The sequence below is a fragment of the Egretta garzetta genome, unplaced genomic scaffold (genome assembly GCF_000687185.1).
Source record: "Egretta garzetta isolate BGI_Z169 unplaced genomic scaffold, ASM68718v1 scaffold43, whole genome shotgun sequence".
Taxonomy (NCBI): Eukaryota; Metazoa; Chordata; class Aves; order Pelecaniformes; family Ardeidae; genus Egretta; species Egretta garzetta.
Window position 1 is genome coordinate 1,227,747 of NW_009259047.1, and position 20,745 is coordinate 1,248,491.

General features: G+C 39.4%; 1 protein-coding gene across 1 annotated transcript in view; it reads left to right on the forward strand.

Moving 5' to 3' along the window:
• The window catches only part of COL24A1 (collagen type XXIV alpha 1 chain), a gene marked incomplete at its 5' end in the record, with an annotated part of 140,490 nt that overhangs the window by 76,084 nt on the left and 43,661 nt on the right, over nt 1-20,745 (forward strand). Inside the window, 6 exons of the mRNA XM_009635107.2 lie at nt 337-390; nt 1,457-1,501; nt 12,659-12,712; nt 13,795-13,848; nt 14,855-14,908; nt 15,676-15,729. Of these exons, the coding sequence (XP_009633402.2) occupies nt 337-390; nt 1,457-1,501; nt 12,659-12,712; nt 13,795-13,848; nt 14,855-14,908; nt 15,676-15,729 (315 nt within the window). The remainder of the gene's footprint in view (nt 1-336; nt 391-1,456; nt 1,502-12,658; nt 12,713-13,794; nt 13,849-14,854; nt 14,909-15,675; nt 15,730-20,745) is intronic.

Here is a 20,745-nt window from a genome sequence, read left to right on the forward strand (position 1 = left end):
TTCACCAGGAGAGAACATGACCTTGCCTTTTCTTTGTCTCCTTAATATGTTTTATAAAGTGAAATCAAAATGTGTTTTATTCTTGGATTGTGACTGTTTTTCCTCGGTGTTAACTGCTGTAAGAGTTAATACAGATTCTGCTGACTGTGCTAGTATTTGCTGTAATAATCGAAAGTGTATTTTCAGATGTGGATTTATAAATATGCTTCAAATGTTGGTATTAAATATTACTAAACTGTATACTTTTGCACATATTTTGATAAATACAGAATTTGGGATTAAATTATCTTTTAAAAAGAAAATATTTACGATATTTTATTCTAATCATTATTTTAGGGAAAACCAGGACAGAAAGGTTATGTAGGTGATCCTGGACCGGAAGGTTTAAAGGTAAGTGATGGTATCAAGTATGAAACAAAATGTGTTTGGGTTATCAACTGTGTACAATTATACACTGCTATATACAGTGGCATGCCAGTGAAAGGATATGAGTACATATGCTTCCAAATAATGTAAATGTGTATCATTCTGGTGATTCTGCTTCTTGGAAGATCCCATTTTGGAAAGGAAGGAAATTACGCAGCTCTGGGAAATGGGGATGTGTGAGCAAAGACAGGGCCTGCTCGAATGAGACTTAGCTGCCTGGAGATGGGAGGGTGGCTGGGCCTGGGGGCAACAGGGGACCCAGTGCAGTTCCTGCACGGGCAGGACTTGGGGGAATGAGATGAATTGCTGCAGTTTGAAAGAGGAGCTTGTGGCAGCAGAACTTCTCAGTGCTGAGTTGCAATCTAAGTAACCAGTACCCAAATCACTGTTTATCAGGGCACTGAGATTGTAGTCGTAGCCAGGTAACTAATAGTGCATATACACCCAGCTTCCACTTGTAAAATACATAGCAAAATGTTCCGGAGTTACGTAATGTGACTTGCAGCATTATTAAGGAGAACAGAGTTAATTAATCTAATACTTAATGCCAGTTCCAAGCTTTTGGGTGGAGGGGGAGAAGCTTGTTAAAATGTCATTCAAATGTCAATTTTCCTAATATTTCATAACAAAATTTAAGTTATTGATAGTGTGCACACGTAACATTTAATTTTGAAGCAGTTGTGAAATAGTGAAGGTAATTTGCTGACAGGAAGATGTAAATAAAAACTAACTCATTCATTTATAGTATTTCCTGTCTGAATGTATTTAGTGAACCCTTAATATATAGTTTTCATTTTTGTGGGCAAGTCCTAAATACATTAGGACAGTGCTTACATCTTTTTACAAAATCAAGATTAGCCACTGACAAAATTAAATTTTTCCTGGTTGCTTAATTTTAGCTTTTAAAGTTTTAAGTGCAGATGGAATTTAACAAATAGAGGCTCCTAGGAAAATAGAGGTCTTTAATAGACACATATGAAAGAAATTACTTTTCTAATGAACTACATCATCTGTTTTCTGCATTTAACAGGGAGAACAAGGAGACCAAGGAAACCTTGGAAAAACTGGTGAAGCAGTAAGATTGATTTCTCTTTCTGGTTTTATTTTTAATTCTATATTTCTTTGAAAGTGAATGGGTAATTTGTTGCAGTAACTTTCTGATGAAGTTTGCCTTTCTTTGAAGCTGTAGTATGTTGGCTATACCTCTGTGGTCTTTCAGAATCATACTATTTGAAGAAATTCCCCATTTTAAATATTTTCCAGAGTTAATTTTGCTTTTTTTCCAATAAACTGAGTGAACATTACAGGTAGTTGTAGGGATCGTCCAAAGCATGTTTGAGTAAATGAATGCATGATCCTTTTCCAGTGAAATCATTTGAGAGGCTACATTTAGCCCAAGATGTATTTTGCAGTCTTGTTCTGTCTGCGCTCCATAAAATTGCAGAGCTCAAGGTGACCTTGCAGTGACACATAGTCCATCCTCTACTGCCTAGGCAGGATCAGTTATCTTTATATCACTCCTGACAAATATTTGGATAACCAGTTATTTAAAAGCTCCAAGAACGAAAGCTCAGTGACCTGCAGGCAGCCCAGGGCTTCTCTATCTTTATTTTTTAAAAGTCCTTCCAATTGTGTAACCTGACTCCCTTCTGCTAGAAACAGCATTTTAGAAATGATGGTTGTTATTGTGTGCCTCCTTCATTCTTTCTTTTCAGGCTAAACAGTCCTAGTTCACTTAGTCTTTCATGTTTTCTAGATAATTTAAGTCACATTCTTACTCTCCTGTAGACTGTTTCCAATTCATCTAAATATCTGTGACTCCAGCTTACTGCCCAAACTGTTCAGGCTGCTGAAATAAAGAGAAAATTGCTTCTTACAAGCCGTATTCTTCATACATGTCCCCATTTTTTCAATAGCTTGTTGTTATTTGGTTTGTGATCCACAGTCTCCAATCTTTCTTTTTTAAAGTCATTCTCTTTCCCAGTTCTTCCATTGTAGGTGCTTTTTTTTTGTTGTTGTTGATAATTATCACTTAAACATACTGCCTTGCAATTCTCTCTGCTTAATTTCATCCCCTGCCCTTTTGTATTTTTAAGTTTTGCCTGGGAATTATGAGCAGGTGTGAGCTTGTTGGCCCATGCTTGCTTTACCCAGATATTGTGTAGAACATGACTAAATTGGGTTTGTTTCTCGAGTTAATGTATGCTGAGGAGAGATACCATAAACTGGTTTGGGCTCAGTGCTGTACTATTCACATAAACTCTCTTCAACTTAGCAGTCAGTGTGAGCTCCCCATCGTCTGCAAAATACCAAGCAGACATACCCCAGCCAGCTCATCAAATGGTTGGTTACCGCTGAAATTTTCAGAACTGCTTGTAAGTTAAGTCCGGCTCCTCTGTGCGCTCTGAAGATTCTTGTGCTCCAGAGAAGGGGACTGAGAAGCTGGACTCTTGGTCAGTTAAAACTGTCTGCTTAGAGGGGACTTGATAATGCCATATAACGCCATATGGTCCACTTAAAAGTCAGCCAGCATATCTCTAAACCTAGCAACTGTACTTAGCAGCAGCTTGATCCATAGCTTTGTTTCAGCAGTTTGTACGTAGCAAAACCTTCGTTTTGTTGGGTTGTAATCAGAGCTGTAAAGCAATAGTTTCCTTTCCTTATGATACCATTTGGAAAATCTGGGGGTTTTATTTTGTTGAATGATTAGGGCAAATGTGGATGAGTACTGGGGAATGAGGATGTCACGGTAGAGCAGAATGGGTGGGACATCATAACACTATGTTGCTCTTATGGAGAGATGCAGAAATTACCCCATACGGGGACACGGTAACATAATCTCCTGTCCATACAATCAGCATTTCTCTGACAACATTACACTTGCTTTTTTTTTTTCCAACATTGTGCAAAATGAAGCTTTCCTTACATATAAATTCTGGTTTTCAGCCTGTAATGTGTTAGGGAAAATCAATAGCATTTACTCTGTCATACAGTGCCACATACACCAAAATCCTCAGTAAAAGGCAAAGCTAAGCTCATTCTTAAGTCACTATGTAAATAAAACAGTCACAGAAGCTAGTTACTTAACCTTAAGTTTCTGGGTTTGTTACCAGCTTTGTTTTGCTCCTCAGTAAACTTGAATTCAATGCACGCATTTTCCACAACTCAGATATTCCATATGAACATAATATCATTCACCGCTTAATGAGCTCCATTCTAATACAAATGTGGTATTCATTAGGTCAAATATATATAATCAATGATTGTATATTGCAATGATGATTAAAATAATCATACTAACTACCTAACTGTAGTCAGGAGCAAGCTACAAGAATAAAATAACAAGAACATTCTTTGTGCCAAAAGAGGGGATTTTGAAGCCCTTTTAGTGTTATAAAGATAATTATGGGCCATCATTAATTACCACTTCCCACACTTGCTGCTTGGAGAATTTGCATATGATACAGGATAACGTGAGATACCCGAGAACTGATGTCGTTTATAAGCTATTGATAAATACTCTTTAATTTTACTTGTGGATTGTAGGTCGTCTTCTTTATTTACATGCATTTTAATCAAATGAGCTTCATAGTCCCTTGATCTTAATATTTTACCTTTGTAGTATCTGGGAGCAGAAGACTAATGCCCACTATGTGGTCTTTAGGGGGATAATATATATTATCTTGTGGTTACAACCAATGGTAAAAGACCAAGAGCAGGAGACAGCCTTTCAAACACATTCAGCAGAACTCACAGGAAAACCTTTTAAAATATCTTCCCTTCAGTTTGTTTATTATTATTACACCACTGTAATCTGTAACAGTTAAGCTTTTCCTAAGTAAATTGAAAAATACTAGCAGGAAGAGGATGTTTTTTCTCATATGCAGAAAATGGCTTTCCGGATGTGAGTCCTGATGCAAAATATTCACTTCTGTACACTTTGGACACAGTTTTTACTTCCAGCTTCTCACCAGCTTCTGTTCGTAACAAGTAATTTTTTCTTTTCCTTGGTATGCAGACAGAATCCAAACTTCTTAATTCACAGATAAATCCACTCCCTGCTATTCAGTATTGGCTTTGGTGGCATACAAGATGACTCCAGGCCATCTCTGGAATCAAACATGCCACACACAAAAAAAAAATTGAAAAACAAAAGACAAGTACAAGAGCAAAGTACAAATACTACTAGCTGGTGTGACAGATTTTGAGATGGATTCCAAAACATGGTATGGAGTAAGGCATCTGTCCTTATTTGATGTCTTATGAAGTTTGTATTACCAGATGCTTGCTGACAGCAAATACAAAGAGGATTTGTACAAATAGCACTAAACAATGTGTAATTACTGTACAATTTATTTAATAGCAAAGGCAAAGGGAAAAAGAAGTTACTAAAAAGTTGATAGGAAGTTCAGTGTCTAATAAAATTCTGTGCATATGGTTTCTTCCTTCCACACCACTCCCTGCTTTGGCTTGTTTATTGTTTATTCATGATCTTTATAGATTGAGTTCTTCAGATTATAGATATGATGTATACTTTTAAGCCCACAGTTGAAATACACTATAATGGTTTTTTAGCAATGGGGAATCCATCACAGTATTCCAGTTGTCCAAAAGGTAACTAGTGCATTTCCTGACTAAACTGTTAAAAGAAGCAGTTTTGCAATAATAGATCCTGTACATGTTGATTTCATAGCAAATTATGACATGAAGCACATGTGGCTGCTATTGATACCAAAGGGTTGCACCAACATTTTTCTGCTGTTTCTTTCCATTTTCTTACTTTTCCCTGGTATCCTCCATCTTCTGTCTTTGACTAATACATCTTTCACTGCTGTCTGGGGTGCCAAAATAGTTACTGCTTTTCTGTAGCAGCTTTTCCAGGTCAAGTACTGCTTAATATCTGCTTAGAAAAAACAAGATGGCAACCTGGCACAAGCAGGGAAGTTTCAACAGCAGGAGATTGGACCGTAATGTTGTCTGAAAAGCGGATTTGTGGCCAGGTGTGCAATAAGTCAACTGTCACACAATAATGCTTGGTTATTCAGTCTGTGTGCTGAAATACAGCTTTGTTAGTAGGCTAGAAGCCATATTGTCCAACATCTCTTAGGTCACATGAAGCTGCTGACTCTTTAGAGCACATTTCTGCCAAAGTATTTCTGGATGTTTGTCCAGTGTAGAAACTGAGGCGACTACATTTATAAAATGTTCACTCTGCTCATCAGCTTAAAATGACACACATTTTAATACTAGATCAGAAATGTGCCTAAGATCAAACTTCAGACACTGTTCCATAACGGAGTCCTACAAAACCAACAACCATTTCTCTGGCTACCACATACGCCCTGTTTGCAGGGGAAGGGGGGCAGGTTCTGGTGGTGCTGCTTGGCTAAGCAGAGCCCAAAGCTGTGATAGGACCCAGCAGCTGTGCTTTGCTGCAAGGTACTCCGTTAACTTCAGGACCACCAGGTCCAGTTGAAGAGGGATTCATTAAGATAGTGAGAAGTAAGGGAGAGCAGGCAGAGCTAACTTACACTGCTGATGAGACAAAATCTTTTGGAAGTCATGGCAAAGGAATCGACCACTTCAGCTACTGAGAAAATTGCCCTTACTTTTGGGGGGAGGAAAATCTCACTTTTGCTGGCATGTGCAACTGGATTTTGTATGCTTAGATCAGATGCTATCCAGTGATGGAGAGCAAATATTTGAAACCAATGGCCTGTCTATGTTAGTGTTAGGGATGATTTAAGAAAATGATTCATTGCTCAATTTTCACAGCACAAAATTGAATGCCTCTGAACTTAAAATGGTTGCTTGTCAGGATTGTTACTGTTTGGTAATGCTAGTGTTTACCTAGACTGGGCCACACTGAATAACTAAGTGCAAGTTAATTCCAATTCTCTTTGCCCGCTCCATTACACAAATTCAGCCCTTGGCCCATACACTTCTGAATTAGAAATCACTGACATTTATACATGCATTGAGACAGAGTACAAGGGTAAAACTGTCAGCTGCAGCATGTACAACTGGTGTCAAAAGGAAAACTAAAATAAGCAGAGTTCATGAACACAAAACCTGGAAAAATAAACTTCAAAGACCCGGAAAAATTACATGTCAGCAAGTTTGCCCAGTTGCAAATAATTTTTGTAACAGCAGAAGAGAAACCAAGCTGAAAAGAGAAGTGCTTCCCCCCGCCTCAAAAAAAAAAGCTGAAAATAATAGAAAGTTAAAGCAAAGAAAAAAACCCACTGATATTCAGGCTGTCAGTGGCAGAAAATGGTCAGCCTTTGAGAGTCTGTGGGAAGGCAAGAAAATGCTGCAGTCAGGCCATACGCCTAAGAGTTGGGTTGCTTTTGAGAAGAATTCCCGTAAAGCAATTACCACATCTCCTGCAGAGGTAAAATTTAGCTGGATTAGGCACCAGGGATGCTTAATTCAATGAGGATGGAAACTGTAATTCCTTTTGCTTGAAGAAAAGGCTAAATGGGTTTTAACTCATGTTTTCAGGATGCTCAATAGAAGGAGTTCTTTGAACTATCATGAAAAGTCTGGGCTTTGGGGATATGCAAACGAGAAGTGTATGCCATAGGCCAAAATGAAAAGTCAATTGAGGAAAGCCTTTTTTTCAAAGACTGGTAAATGCCTGGGGCATTGCCAAGGGCTGCAGAAGAAGGAAGTAGTTCAGCTCCTTTCAAAAACCTGTTGGATACAGATTAATGCAAGTTCTATGACGATCTTCAGGTGAATGGTAATAACGATACTTCTGTGTCTATGTTGTGTTTCTTGGGTTTACCCTAGACAAACTGATATACTGTCGTTGCTGCTAGGTTGTTTTCTCAAGAAGAGTGGGGAAATGAGTTACAATACCTGGAGGTTAGCTTTTTCAAGCTGTTGCTCTTTTTTTCTTGAAAGAATTTTTGCTAGTAGTGCTCTTCATCAGCTAGTTTCATCTGCCATGCTACCCCACAGAATACCCACAGCCCCACACCCTTTATCGTTTTGCAAGGTAGGACTATACCTTAAATCAGTCAACACTCCCTATACCATTGAAAACAGTCAAAGAGAAGGATAATCTGTTCCATGCAAGATTTGTTACCCAAGAAAAAAAGCCACTGGTTAGATGCATAAATGTAAATAACCTTGATCCCAATTCAGTTTAGACAAGATACAACTCTCTGGAGTAATATCTACCTTCAGAAAAGTTTTTTTTTTTTCCCCTTTGCATAGATTACAAAAAGCTAACGCTGTGAACTTGACAATCAAAATGAAGAACTTCTATAAATGTCATTATTCTGTTTGTCACTTGAAAAGTGAAAATACTTCAGGTTGGGATGGGGTTTGTGTCACCCAACTCACTTCATGTCACGTCCAAGCTGCTTAGGGCAAGTAGACTGTGTAAAATGCAGTATCCTTCCCACTACAGTACTGACCTTTTTCTCGTGGTCATTTAAAAGATTCACATACAAACGGAACCCTTGCAGATCTAGTACATCAGGAGCAAGACAGGAATTTAGCCCTTCCAGGGAGTCAGATGCTACCTCTGTGGCAGTTATTTTGCAAGTGTGGTGGTGTTTTCCCACCACCCGATCTATAGCTTTATATCCATACTTCTTTGCATGTCCAAGTAACAACAAGCAACACTAAAATATGAGAAAAATGTTCAGGCTATTTTAGCAATAATCAAGGGTAAGTTGTTCCAGCATGCATTAAACTTACTCAGTAATGGTGTAGGTATCAGCCCGCATCCAGGCTTTCACTGTGTGTTCCTTTTACTGTCTGTCTGAATTTAACTGATGTATTTCATGTAGTCTAGTGGTTTTGGTAAGAAAACTATAGAGGAATAATAGCTGCACGTGGCATCTGCACTTTGGCTTCCAAGGCTTTGGCAGTAGGCACATTCTGCTGCCACTTTGTAAGCAAGTGTCCTTTAAATGCAGGTGTTTCTCTGCATAATGCTATCAAACAGAATTACCCTACCTTACACTGGTGTTACTGAAAGCAATATTTAACTCATTTATTTCTGCTGTAGATTAGGCAATGGTGCTAGTACATTTTGCCTTTCAAATATTCAGGTAGTTGCAGTTTTGAGTCCTTTTAAAAATTGAATGGAACATCAGCTGCGAAGTATAAATACAGTGTGTTTTTACTTTCACTCACTTCCTCCACTGGCATTAACAAAGTATAGATTTTCGCTCGGATTATCACCCTGTTTGTATACCAAGTAACTTTCTCAACAGATAGAAAATGCCAATGATCTCAGTGTCAACTAGCCAGATCTCAGCGTCAAAAAGAAGAAAATAGTATTTGCCTTTCAAATATCATGCTTCCCAACATAATTCTGGGTAAAGCAGCTTCAGATCTTATGGGCACTTCATAACATTTTTAGTGCTGTGGTTATGAGTTAGAAAATAGTGTCTGAAGTTTAGAGGTGGAACCACCAGCTTGAACAATAAGAAAGGACCACACAACTAAAAGCCAGGGTCGCTTTGTGGCGTACATACAGCAGTTTGCACAGCCATCAGCCAAGAGCTCCTCAGGTCTGACATGGGCCATAGACATTTTCTAATGTAAATTTGAGCTCAGATTAATAGCAAAATTGAGCTTAGATCAATATTTATTTCGTAGAACTTAATTTTTATAATATTATGAGTTGTAGAGGTATTTTTCTATCTATCAGCTGGGTATGAAATAGTAGAAGCTGATTGTTAGAGCATCCACTTTTCTTCCTCCTCCTGTCCCTCACCCTTGGTTGTCTTTTTAACATAGGTAGTTGGCTTGAATCTTCAAAGATCCTCAAGTAAATTTTTATCTGTTAAAATCAAACCTAATTGCTAGCTCATTTTGGTTTTTTGAGTACTGTGCCAAAATGTGTAAAGTCCTTCACGAAGTATAAAGCTGATGGCATCTTAAAGAAATGTTTAAGTGGGAATTTTAATGAGCAGGCAGAGATTATGGTATTGCTGAATGCTGGATCCGGAGTGAAGTGATTCAGCACAGATTCAGGAAAAAATTTAATGAAAATTAATTGGAAATACCAAAGAAGTTCATAGAAAAATGTTCATGTGGCAAGATAGTATTTTAAAATTGCTTGTGTCATCACATTAAATGATATTGAATAAAAATGTTTGAAAACACTGAATTCTTAATAACACTGGATTGGAAAATTTTCAGTTAACACCAAAGAACGTGTTAGCGTACAACCTGACAGGTAACTGCTTCCACAGGAATGTTTGGAACCAGCTGAATATTCATTTCTCACTACCAAGCTTTTCAATGGATTACTCCATACTTGGGTTTGCATTAAGCATACAATGTGTTTTCAATTATTCAACTACAGTCCTGTTTCTAACACAGAGCATATGCCCTGGCAAGAAGGTTTTGTCTTTCTCAGGCATGACTTACTTGTGAGATCTGGTCTCTGATTAATTTTCCACAAAAATGCTCCTGTCGAGAAGGTTTCTAAAATGCTGTTATTGTCACTGGAGAGTTTTACACAAATCCTTGTAAATGAAAATTTATGACTGTTTTTTTAATAAGGTTTAAAACTGTGATTTTATTTTTTAAAAAACATTTCAGGGTTTTTTGCTTTACTTTTCTCTTGCCTAATAAGTTCAGTTTGATTTTTGGAATCCACCATGGCTCCCTACAGGACTGAAGGGATGCTGGAAGACACTGACTCAACAAACCTGCTTTGGGCTGCATTCATCCTCTTACCTAAGAGGGAGAGAGAGCTGAAACCTCAGTCCAGTCCTGGTGGCTCTCTAATAAGCCAGTCCAAATCTGGGGTTTAAGGAGCCATGTGAGCTTTAAGAAAGCCCATAAGGAAAACAATACTTTATGGCTAATGTATTGATAGGACAAGATGTTTTGCTCTCTGATTGCACTTTACTGTATACTACTAACGGTTTTAAGGACCAAAATTATATTCCTAAGTAACCTTTTTTTTTTTTTTTTCCTCTCTTGCCTGTGTTACATACCTGCCCTAGCTTTATCTCAGTCTCAGACACTTGCCCTCTGTTTTGGATGGAGGATTGGAAGAGGCTTTAGGTAACTTGTCATGAACTTCTTTCCCCTTCGTTCCTCTCGAAGTCCCTATTGCCTTTGCCATTTCACTGGCTTCAGTTCTTCTTGTCATCTTGACTATTGTTTTGCTTTCCATACATATCCACTTCCACTCATGCAGAGGGTTTTTTCCATATCAACAAAAATCCACTTTCTTCTTTTTGTGTTTTTACTGCACATTTTCTTTACTTAACTACTTTCTTCTGGGAAACAAGCCAATGTCTAGGAACCTTGCTACTCAATAGCCAACTTTTGTCCCCACTCCGGAAGATGGTGTAGGCTAGACCTAATGTGCTGGGTAATACAGCAGCACATTCACAATCACTGCTTCCTACTCATTCTCTTTCACAGCAGAACAACTTGGTCAGGAAGACAATACTTTTGAATTGAAAAGGGGGCTTGATCAGGGGCTGTATAGTCAACGTTTCACTGCTGGTGCCGGGCACAGCTACCCATCTTTCTGATCAGCGTCTTCAGTCCTGCAAACAGCATGGCACTGGCTGGGAGGTCAGGAGTGTCTCTGTGAAAAGAGAATAGGTCTGAGTTACATCTTGGCTCTGATTACGTCTTCTGTCCTTTCTGGAATAAGAGAATCAAAGGGGTTAGCTTTTAGCCTTTTGAAACCGCACCTCCACACCCCTTATCTTGATGAGCAGGAGCACAGGGTAATTCTTTGTCTCACAGATTTCTGGCTGGTGCTGAGGCCCACTGTTGGCCATGACCAGTAGCAGCGGTAGCTCTCGTTCTCAGAGTTTGTCACGAAAGTCCCTCATTCCTGCCAGTGACATCTGGGCATCGCCTTAGTGCCAGTATCACCAGGGCAAATCTTTGGCTGCTGCCAAGAGACGGCTCAGTTCTGACATATAATACGCAAGTTCTCACACGTAATACATCAGTCTAGCAGCCATAGAGATGCCTGTTTATCTCTTTAGCCCCTTCCAGAAAGTAGTTTGTGCCAGTATTGTCAGCCTCAAAGGCAGCTGTATCAATGGCTTATTGCAACGTGTTTCAACTATGAGATTTCTAGAGGAGCTAGCAGTCCATGAAAATAAGGCACCATAAAGCCTTAGTTGCTTTGCATCTGTTACGTTAAAGTACTTGAGGATGAACTCTATTGAAATTATACAGGTAAAAGCTAAAAAAATGTTTGGTTTTTTTTTTTCAAAGGCAGAGATCTCAGACTGGAATGTTGTCTTTCTGCTATGACATTATTTCTATGGAATAAACTACTGCTAGGCTCTCGAAAGGAATATGAGCTGTTTAGTGAGCTGCGAAGTAACACTTTTAAAAAAACACTCACTGAAGTGCCAGTGTAGTACTGCTTAAGATAGTACATTCCTACATGTGTAGAGATAGTAACGCCAGTGTGTGAATTGCCATTTTATTTGCACTTTTTAAAAGTGTTACAGGCATGGGACGGTTGTGTATTATGTCACTAGGAACTTCCACGTGGCTGCCATCTTTCATGAGCAACTCAACTGGGGCCTTGTGCTATAATTAATTTTTTTCTTTATGTTTGATAATAAAGGGGGTATTGCAAGCACTTGGGAATAAGCTTTTTAAAAGTACTTCCTCTCATGTTTCCTATTCCATATGGAGGTACTTGTTCTATCCAGTGGAAATTTGTGGGAGAGCCTCAGGAGAGAGTTACTTCATTTTTAAAAGGACTGAAAGGCTCTGATCCTCTGACTTCAAAGGCATTTGGGGCCACAACACTTAAAAGGAAAATTCTGACAACACCTGATCCAATATCATTTTTGTTTTGACTGGCTTTTACTTTGTTCCACTGAATTTATTCCCCTTGAAATTTGTGGTCAGACTGAAGCGTTAGCAGAGCAATTATCACCCTTAACTGTACATTTGTAAAGCTTCTAGCACTGCAAGACCGAGCTCAGTGGCAGACCTTAGGTGGTCGCCCAGGATGATGATTAAATTAATGTAATTTCTTTTCGAGAGGTAGCCATTTACCATTGGCATGTCTAGATGCGGTGGTCCTCCTGTATGGATTGTAAGCCAGGTTAACTTGTGCAGTGATTGCTTCCCCCAGGAGCACTTACACAAATAGACCAGTGGTTCTCCGGGCTGAAGAAACGCGCCGTGCTCTGCTGCCGGCTTGCTGGGGAGCTGCCAGCTATGAACTAGACTAATAAAAGTCTGTTTACTTTTTGTACAGGGATCAGCTGGCTTACCTGGAGAAACTGGGCCACCTGGAAGCCTTGGCGAAAAGGTATAATGACGTATCTGACCACTCAGCAGCAGCAAAAATCAGCTTTGACAACCATTGGGGTGATAAAATATTGGCGAGAGATTGTTTACTGACCACTGACAAAGCTAATATGCGTGTAGCTATTTCAGAGCACGGGGATGGAATAAATGGTAACCCAAATGCTGTAATTTGAGGTATGCGTCTGGTATCCTTGATTTCACTTGGCAATGAATTTAGAGCTGATAGATTTGATTTCTTGTTCATATTATGACACTTAGTTTACTATCCACTGCTGTTGATTGACAGAAACAGGCATAAATTATACTTGTTTTATACAGTAGTCACTGTTTTTGCACTGCTATGTAATGAGGACAAGAGTAGAAAGGTAAAATTTCACTGTATGCATTAACTGAGTAAAGAAGACAACATTTTTAGTTTTGTCTGCTGTGCAGTAACAGTTGTGTTTATGAAAGCAAAGATTGGCAGACATAATGTGATTAGAACAGTATAAATAGCTTAAGCATATTTGACATGGTTTTATTTAGGTGAAGTATTTTAAAACTGAAAAGCAGGAAGCTATTGCTGGACTGCATGTCAGCTTCAATTATAATAAAAACATAATTGTTTGTCAGAATGATCCAGCACCATTTGTATTTCTTCCCTGCAGGGCTGAATTATTTCATCTAGACTGGTGGCTGCTATTTAGATGTTTTGTTGAGAAAGTCTTAATAATGTATTAGAACTTCCATGAAAATCTAATTATAATTTATATAATCTCTGAGAGGAAATACGTCAGTGGGAAGCACTGCATGTTAAATCTAAAATTTATAGAGAAAGGAGTGCAGAAATTCAACCAAAGTGAAAACTCTGCATTGTTTCTGAAGGACAGTCCCTGAACCAATGGCACTGCAAAAAGTTGTTCCTTTTAGCAACCAAGTCTTTTGTACACTATGGGCTACAACCCTCATGAAAGACCTCTCAGATCGCTGTGGTATTATTATTGCAGGTTAGCCTCCTTGGCCAGATATGCCTGGCTCAATGGACATGGAATGAATCAGGGAAAGGGCGCTCACAGTTATTTTCTCTTTAATTTTTCATTAAAGGGAGACCGAGGCAGTCCAGGACCAGTAGGTCCTCCTGGAGAGAAAGGTGTCATGGTAAGCCACAAATCATGTAGAATCCATAATTATGTTACTTACAAAAGCACTTTACCTTCCAAAACAGTAATAAATTCTCACTCTTCTGACTGTGCAAGCTTTATGGAAAAGAGTAGCATTTATGATGCATTGTTCCTGGGAAGTTTCGCTTAGCAGTTTTATCCGCTCTGTGGAAGTGACATTGCAAAGTGATTCCCTGAATGAAGCAGTGGAGCAACTGCATTTTTGACTTACATAAAAAATTAAGCATAACGAATTGAAAGGAGAGATAAATAAAGGAGGGAAAGTAAAGGAACAGTCTCCTGTGTAGACTTGCTTAACACGGTTTATTCTAATAGACTGGTAACCAGCATCACCTCTAATTCTACTTCACAGCAGTACCCAGGCAGCCCCTGGGTGCCACTCAGGTGGGAGGGACTGGCTTCCTGGCAACACCCCTTGTCCTCAATCAGGATGCAGTATTTCATGCAGCATTAGACAGTCTAGAGGCCACTGTCATGTTAGGTGGATTGTTGGGGCACAGCAGGAAAAAAGCTATACACATGTGCCGGTTGTCACAGTCACGTTCAAGTTCTTGAGGAGAAGCAGTTAGGGTTTGGTTGCGGGTTTCCTAGCGAGCACTGTGATGGCTCCAGAATGTATAGAGACAGCATTTTGGTGTGGGCCAGCCCTGCCCATACCATGATGTGTTCGCTTTCTGTTCCCACTGTCACAGCCTTGCTGTGAGGATTTTGAAATTCATTTAGAACTCAGTAGCTTTTGTTTCAGTAAATCCCCATCAGCTAGTGCCTGTGCATGGGAAAACTTCTTAGGTTGCTTTAATGATTATTGTTATATACCCAAGTTCCTGTTTTCTAAACAAAATTTTGGGAATACATTTTGCAAGATTAAACAATTTATTAACTTACCTCCAATTTTGCAGGTAAGTAACTGGATTTATTATTGTTGTCACAATAAGAGTTTTAATAAAACTGTTGTGTCTTTTCTATATTTATTTCAATTCTAGGGCTACCCAGGACCTCCAGGAGGCCCTGGACCTGTGGGGCCAGAAGGATTACCTGTAGGTATAGAGTTGTGCTTTGGTTTGACATAAAACGTACTATTTTCAAACTGTCTTGTTGCTCTGTTGAAGTTAAGAATGGTTTCTAATTTTACTGCAGTCTATAAAACTGTCACGAAAATTTACCCAACTGGATACAAAATATGTTCACCTGCTCTTTACCAGGATGATCCACGAGAGACAGGAAAACTAATTTATATCATTTACTCATCCATCAAAAAAATTACTCTGTTGAGACAAGTAGAGGAATAGAATTTTTGAGGGTGGTTTATAATTGCATAACAAGTTTATTCTTAATTCATTGATGCCTAATACAATTTAAATATATTCATTATGTGTTTAATTTCATTGTTATGAAAATTTGTTTATGAAAAAATAAATTATGCTCTAATTTGCTGTGTATAATAGTGTTATAATTTGGCTACTATGGGTCTTCAGTACAGACAAAAACTGAATCTTTTATCACAAATTGTTAGTTTTTTTTAAGAGAATGTTGCTGAAATACGCAATTTTGGAATGTTGGACAGAACTAATTTATCAAACAACAGACACATCATGATTTCTTATTCAGAATGAAGTTACATAGAGTCTCTTATTTCGATTTTTCTGGATAAATTGTACTAACACAATTAGTTGAATCCGAACCATGAGTGAAAGTGATTGATTTGTATTGGTTGCATTGACTGTTGCTCAATGTGTATGAGCCTTGTAATTTTCAGAAATCTGTGTATAGAAGACAATGAATAATAAGTTTATTTGACATGTAGGGACCTTCAGGGACAAGAGGACCACCAGGGCCACAAGGACCTAAAGGAAGAAGAGTAAGTAATATTGCTGTTTCATGTTACTTAGAGCAGAGAGTAGTGTCTTGCTGATACCAATCTGCCATGTAACCCATGTACAGTTGCTTCCTTTGAACTCTGTCCTCCAGACTCAAGCCATTTGTACTGAAATCAAACAGATGATACTTGTATTTCCATGTAGAAAACTATATGAATATTCATTCCTTCTCACGTTCCAGTTAGAATGGGGTTTTGCCATTGATTTCAGCTGAGAGCAGGACCAGAACCAATGTGACCACTGGCCTTATTGTCTGTATACATAAACATGCAAATGTTGCCATTTATAACTACCATCGGACTGTTTCAGTGGTTTAAGGGCTATTTTCTTTATCTGCCTGTCATTTATGTCTTTGGAAAGACAACCAAAATCACCCAACTGTAGTTCTGAGAGAGGAAGAAGCAAAGTCAGAAGATAGTGTTTGCTAGAATCTCAAACCTCCGATTAGATTGTCATTTTGATTTCATGCACTTTTATCAGGGAAAAGGGAACCATTTTTTCACTGTATACAAAACACTAATCCAAAGCCCACACAAGAGAAAAGGGAGTCTGTCCACACCAGCTCAAAAGTAATTTAGTGTAAACAGTCGTCTCTGAGATTGGTACTGAACTGCTGCAGGTTGTGCATTTTAATTCTTCTGGAGAAAGCGTTCCCCTCTCAACTCCTCCTCTGATCCTTCCCTCCTGGCACGTCCATCCACCAGCATCAACGGAGCTGGAGTCAGAGTCAAGCTACTGATACAGATGTGAGTCCTCCCCTGCAGGCTCTCCTCCCTCCCAGCAGCATCTGCTACTTGGTGATTGCCTTATAAAAAAGACTTATTTTAATTTAGATTCTATTTTGAAGGTAGAAGATAGTTTTTATTTAAGGAGTGTCACATCTTCTGCCAACTGAGACAGGAATCCTTGAGGGAGTCTGTCTCTATGATTTTGGCAGCACATCATGGAGTACATTGCTTATAGTTAAAGATCACTCAAATTAAACCCCAAACATCCCAAGCTCTGTGGAAGTTCCAGTTTGGAGCTGTGGTTTATGCCTTTACTTCCATCCAGCATGACTGGGAATGCTTCATGGAAGGGGATCTCAGAGCAGACCCAGGTCTTCAAGGTCTGCAAACAACCTCCTACTGAAGCCCCCGAGAATTTTGTCTGCTCTTGAGATCAAAATATCAGACCCAAAGTGAAATCTCACATCAGGAAAATATCTGTGGGTCCCTGAAACCTGGGGTTTGTCATCACTGGATTCAGAAAGAGAAGTGTCAGAATCCTGAACAATCAGAAAAATGCATACCATGGTCACATACAGAAGTTAAATCGAAACATATGGAAATTCCCCTTTGTTGTGTGCTGAAATGAACACATCCCATCTTCACAGCTGGAATCTGCAGGAAGTCTTAGGAGCACTGACCTTCATCTCATAAATTCTGGACCTTTCAGCAACCCGTTTGCATCCAAGATTACCAAGCAGCCTACTTCTGCCTGAGAGTGTCCAGCTGCTCGGTCTCCAGTACAACCGGGGGTTCTGGCTAGCTGAAGGCAGACTGTCCAGGAGACTGTGGAGTATCTCACTGTCAGGGGATTTGGGGGATATGCCAGTGAGCATAGTGCTAGCACAGAGCTTCCTCAGCTCATGCTTGAGTCTTGATGCAATTCAGCAAGAATCATGTGGAAGGTTGGGTCCTTGCGTGACCCACATTATTATTTTTTTTAATTGAACACTGCTTTGTAGATACGTCAGTGGCAGAATGACACTCTGGGGGGTGGAATATCTGTACCTAAGACAAAAGGAATTCCTCTCCATGACCAGAAAGAAAAAATACATTAGTCTGGAAGAAAAGCTGGTAGCAGCCACGCAGCCATTGTTACATGGGGTTTTGTTGTTCTTGTTTGCTAATGTATGGAGGAAGAAAACCGTGATGTCAGAGACTGGTTCTGCTTTTAGTTTGTACTGTAACATCCGACAAATACAACTGTAGCTTTTAATTTGAGAGGAAGGGGTCCTGTATCGTTAGATTCATTTCATGAGCAACACCTAAGCAAAATTCTCAATAGACACTAAGATTCTTAGCAGATAGTATTCTTCAGGCTGATCTTTGGTGTTTTAAACCTTAAAAGCAATAATTTTTCCGCACTTACTTTCCTGGAATGCAGCTCATGAAATTCAATTTTGAAAATGCAGATAAATGACGTAGTGAAGTGCCATAAATTTGGGGTCAGGCAATAGCAGCTCATGTAGCAGCCAGTAGGGTTATCTCTGCTTCACTTGTGTCCGTACTGGGAGGAAGAACCTCAATTACCTAAGGCCATCAGCGCTCAGTTTTAATGAGTAACGTCTTTCATACTTCTCCAAGCAAGGAATATGGAACCTAGAAAAACGTGTGCACTTCAGGATTATGTGAAACAAGTGGCCAGCGTGCTTTGTGATACATCAACAGCAGAGCATGTTTATCTGTCTTAAATTGTTCAAAGGAAGTGAGACTAAAATTGATGTAATTTTCTAATATTCTTCCATGTCAACCACCAAAATAGACACAGTTACTTACTGTGTTTATGTTATTTTCACTCTTCTTATATTTAGGAGGCAGGATGAGAAAGAACAAAAAGAGTTAATTCGTCCTTCTTGCCTTCTTAGATGGACTTTTTCTCGGCTTACTATCCTAGATTTTCAATGTAATATGTTCCATTTTAGAAACAAAGCTGAACCCATGCCAAAGAAAAAAGTAGTAGCAATCGTTTGGCAGCCTTGCTCCTCAGCTCTGTTGCAACCTAAATTAAATAACAGCAGGAAAATCATGTGTATCTCTCATTCTGTGCTAGCTAGAGTAGGAAATTATACAGATGCAATTGATCTGTGCCAATAGTGAGTCACCATACTATTTTTAGGAATGTTATGGTGTGCTTTTGTTAGAATATTAAATTGCTTTTCCCTTGGGTTCCTGCACTCCTCTCTATACCTGGCTAAAGGTAGGCTAAAGGCAGGCATGGCCCTGAGCAAGAAGCTGAGTATCATGTTGGTTTCTGTTTCTCTGTTTTCAATTCAAAATCATATAGTAGAAGGTTGGTGTTTTGAACGGTAGGCCTTGTCACTTGATTATTAGTGATCAAATCCGTTGTCATTCTCTTCCTAATGATTGGGCTGTCGATGCAAACTCCACTAGAGACCTGCGTGGCTGGCAGAACAGTTTTGGTACTTTATGCACGTAACAGACTGAGAATCCTGTGCAGTTTCCTGACAGGACCATTTCTCAAACTATGGGTTATGACCCCCTTTCTGATTAAAAGGAATTCACAAGTGTTCAAATAATTTATTTGTTAATATTATTAATGATGGAAGAGAAAACATAGAAAGAAATGTCTGTATTACACAAATCAAAACATGTCCTTTTCCTCCTTGAATATTTCATCTTGAGAGTCTATCCCCTGATTCGCCATGTTGGAGTATGCACCAAGACAATGACAGGTCATGTATTTAAAAAGTCTGAGAAACATTAAGACTATCCTGCAGTTGCTCAGCTTAGCACCCTCTGTTTCCCCCTCCCTATGTTGCCCTAGGGGATTCCTCTGCAGCTCTTCCGTGAGCTCCTCTCCGATTCCACCCCCTCTGCTTAAATGCCCTGTCCTCACTCCATCTCAAGTTTTCCTCCTCTCCCTTCTCCTCCTGCTGTTTGAGGCATTTCCCCTGAAAGGAATATCAGACCATAGGACTCTAAAGCTGCTTTAGTCTGCCTTGAATTTTCATCACAACTCATTCTGTGTGCCATTATAGATAGCAGTTACAGGGAAAGTGCAGAGCCGCAACCTGACATTAATTTGATCAAGATCGTTAGCTTTCTTTTAAATTATGCTATATAATATTTCAATAATTGGGCTTACACAGTTATGTAATCTTAATGTGAGGCCCAGTCTTGTTGTTCTTATAAAGGCCTCTGTTGCCCTTGAAAACACCATTGGTGTTTTGGTTCCAATCTCTGCATGCATTGAAGTCACCAGGAGTTTTTTTCCACGGACTTCAGTACCCTTTTGTTTGGGACCTTTCTCACTGAGAGCCATGCAGGAACCTGGAGTGGCCTCTTCTGTGGCTTCTTTTTTCCTCTAGCCTAAAAAAAGGTCTGTAAATACACAGTCCTGCCTTAGACCAAAACAAGAAAGGTGGCCAGTCTGACCCAAGGATTGCCTCACAAAAGCTGTTTCCCAAACTACCGAGGTATTGGAAGCATTCGGGCAGCTTTCCCTGCCTGTTCGTTTTCCTTTTCCTATGGTTTCTGTGTGTTCCCTCATGCTGGCCAGAAGCAGCAGTGCTGAAATGCTGATGGATGAGCTTCTCATGGGATATTTCTGGCTTGGCCAAGGGTTGTAATTATACATCAGCTCACAGGAAAGGCCTTTTCTCGAGAGATTTCCGTTTCAGGAGGAAAGCCGAAATGATTCTGGATGCACTGTTCCGGAGTTACCAGTCAGACAGAGAAGTGGGTCACTGCTTACCATCTGTTCTGATGGAGGTTTTGATGCGCATCAGTAAATCCAAGCCAGAGAGAACAGAGTTCTGCTATGTTTTGTCTCAAAAAATTCAAGAGGGACATGGAAGTCACAGATGTTTTTGAGGGTAAAGTAATCTAAATAAAATCAGATGTGTTTCCAATAAAGTCATTTTACAAGTCCCCATCCCTGCCTATTAGAACAGTATTACAACTCTCTGGAAATCAGTCGTGATTGCATGTCCTGTACTACAAACCACGACCCAAGATGTAAGGTCCTCTATAACTTGGAAATGCACTCTGAAAATGCAGATTATTTTCCTCCAGGCCCTGGAGTAGTTCCCTCTCATGCCAGCCCAGCCCAGATGCCACCAGGAAAGCTGTTGTGTCCCATCCTCCCACTGCATACTGCTGTAAAGAGCCTGGCTCTGTCTTGATACTTATATAGCTCTTGCTTTAAAGTGGTCATTGGTTTTAGGTTGTTAATAACTGGGTTTAATTTTATTTTCCATACCCAAACAG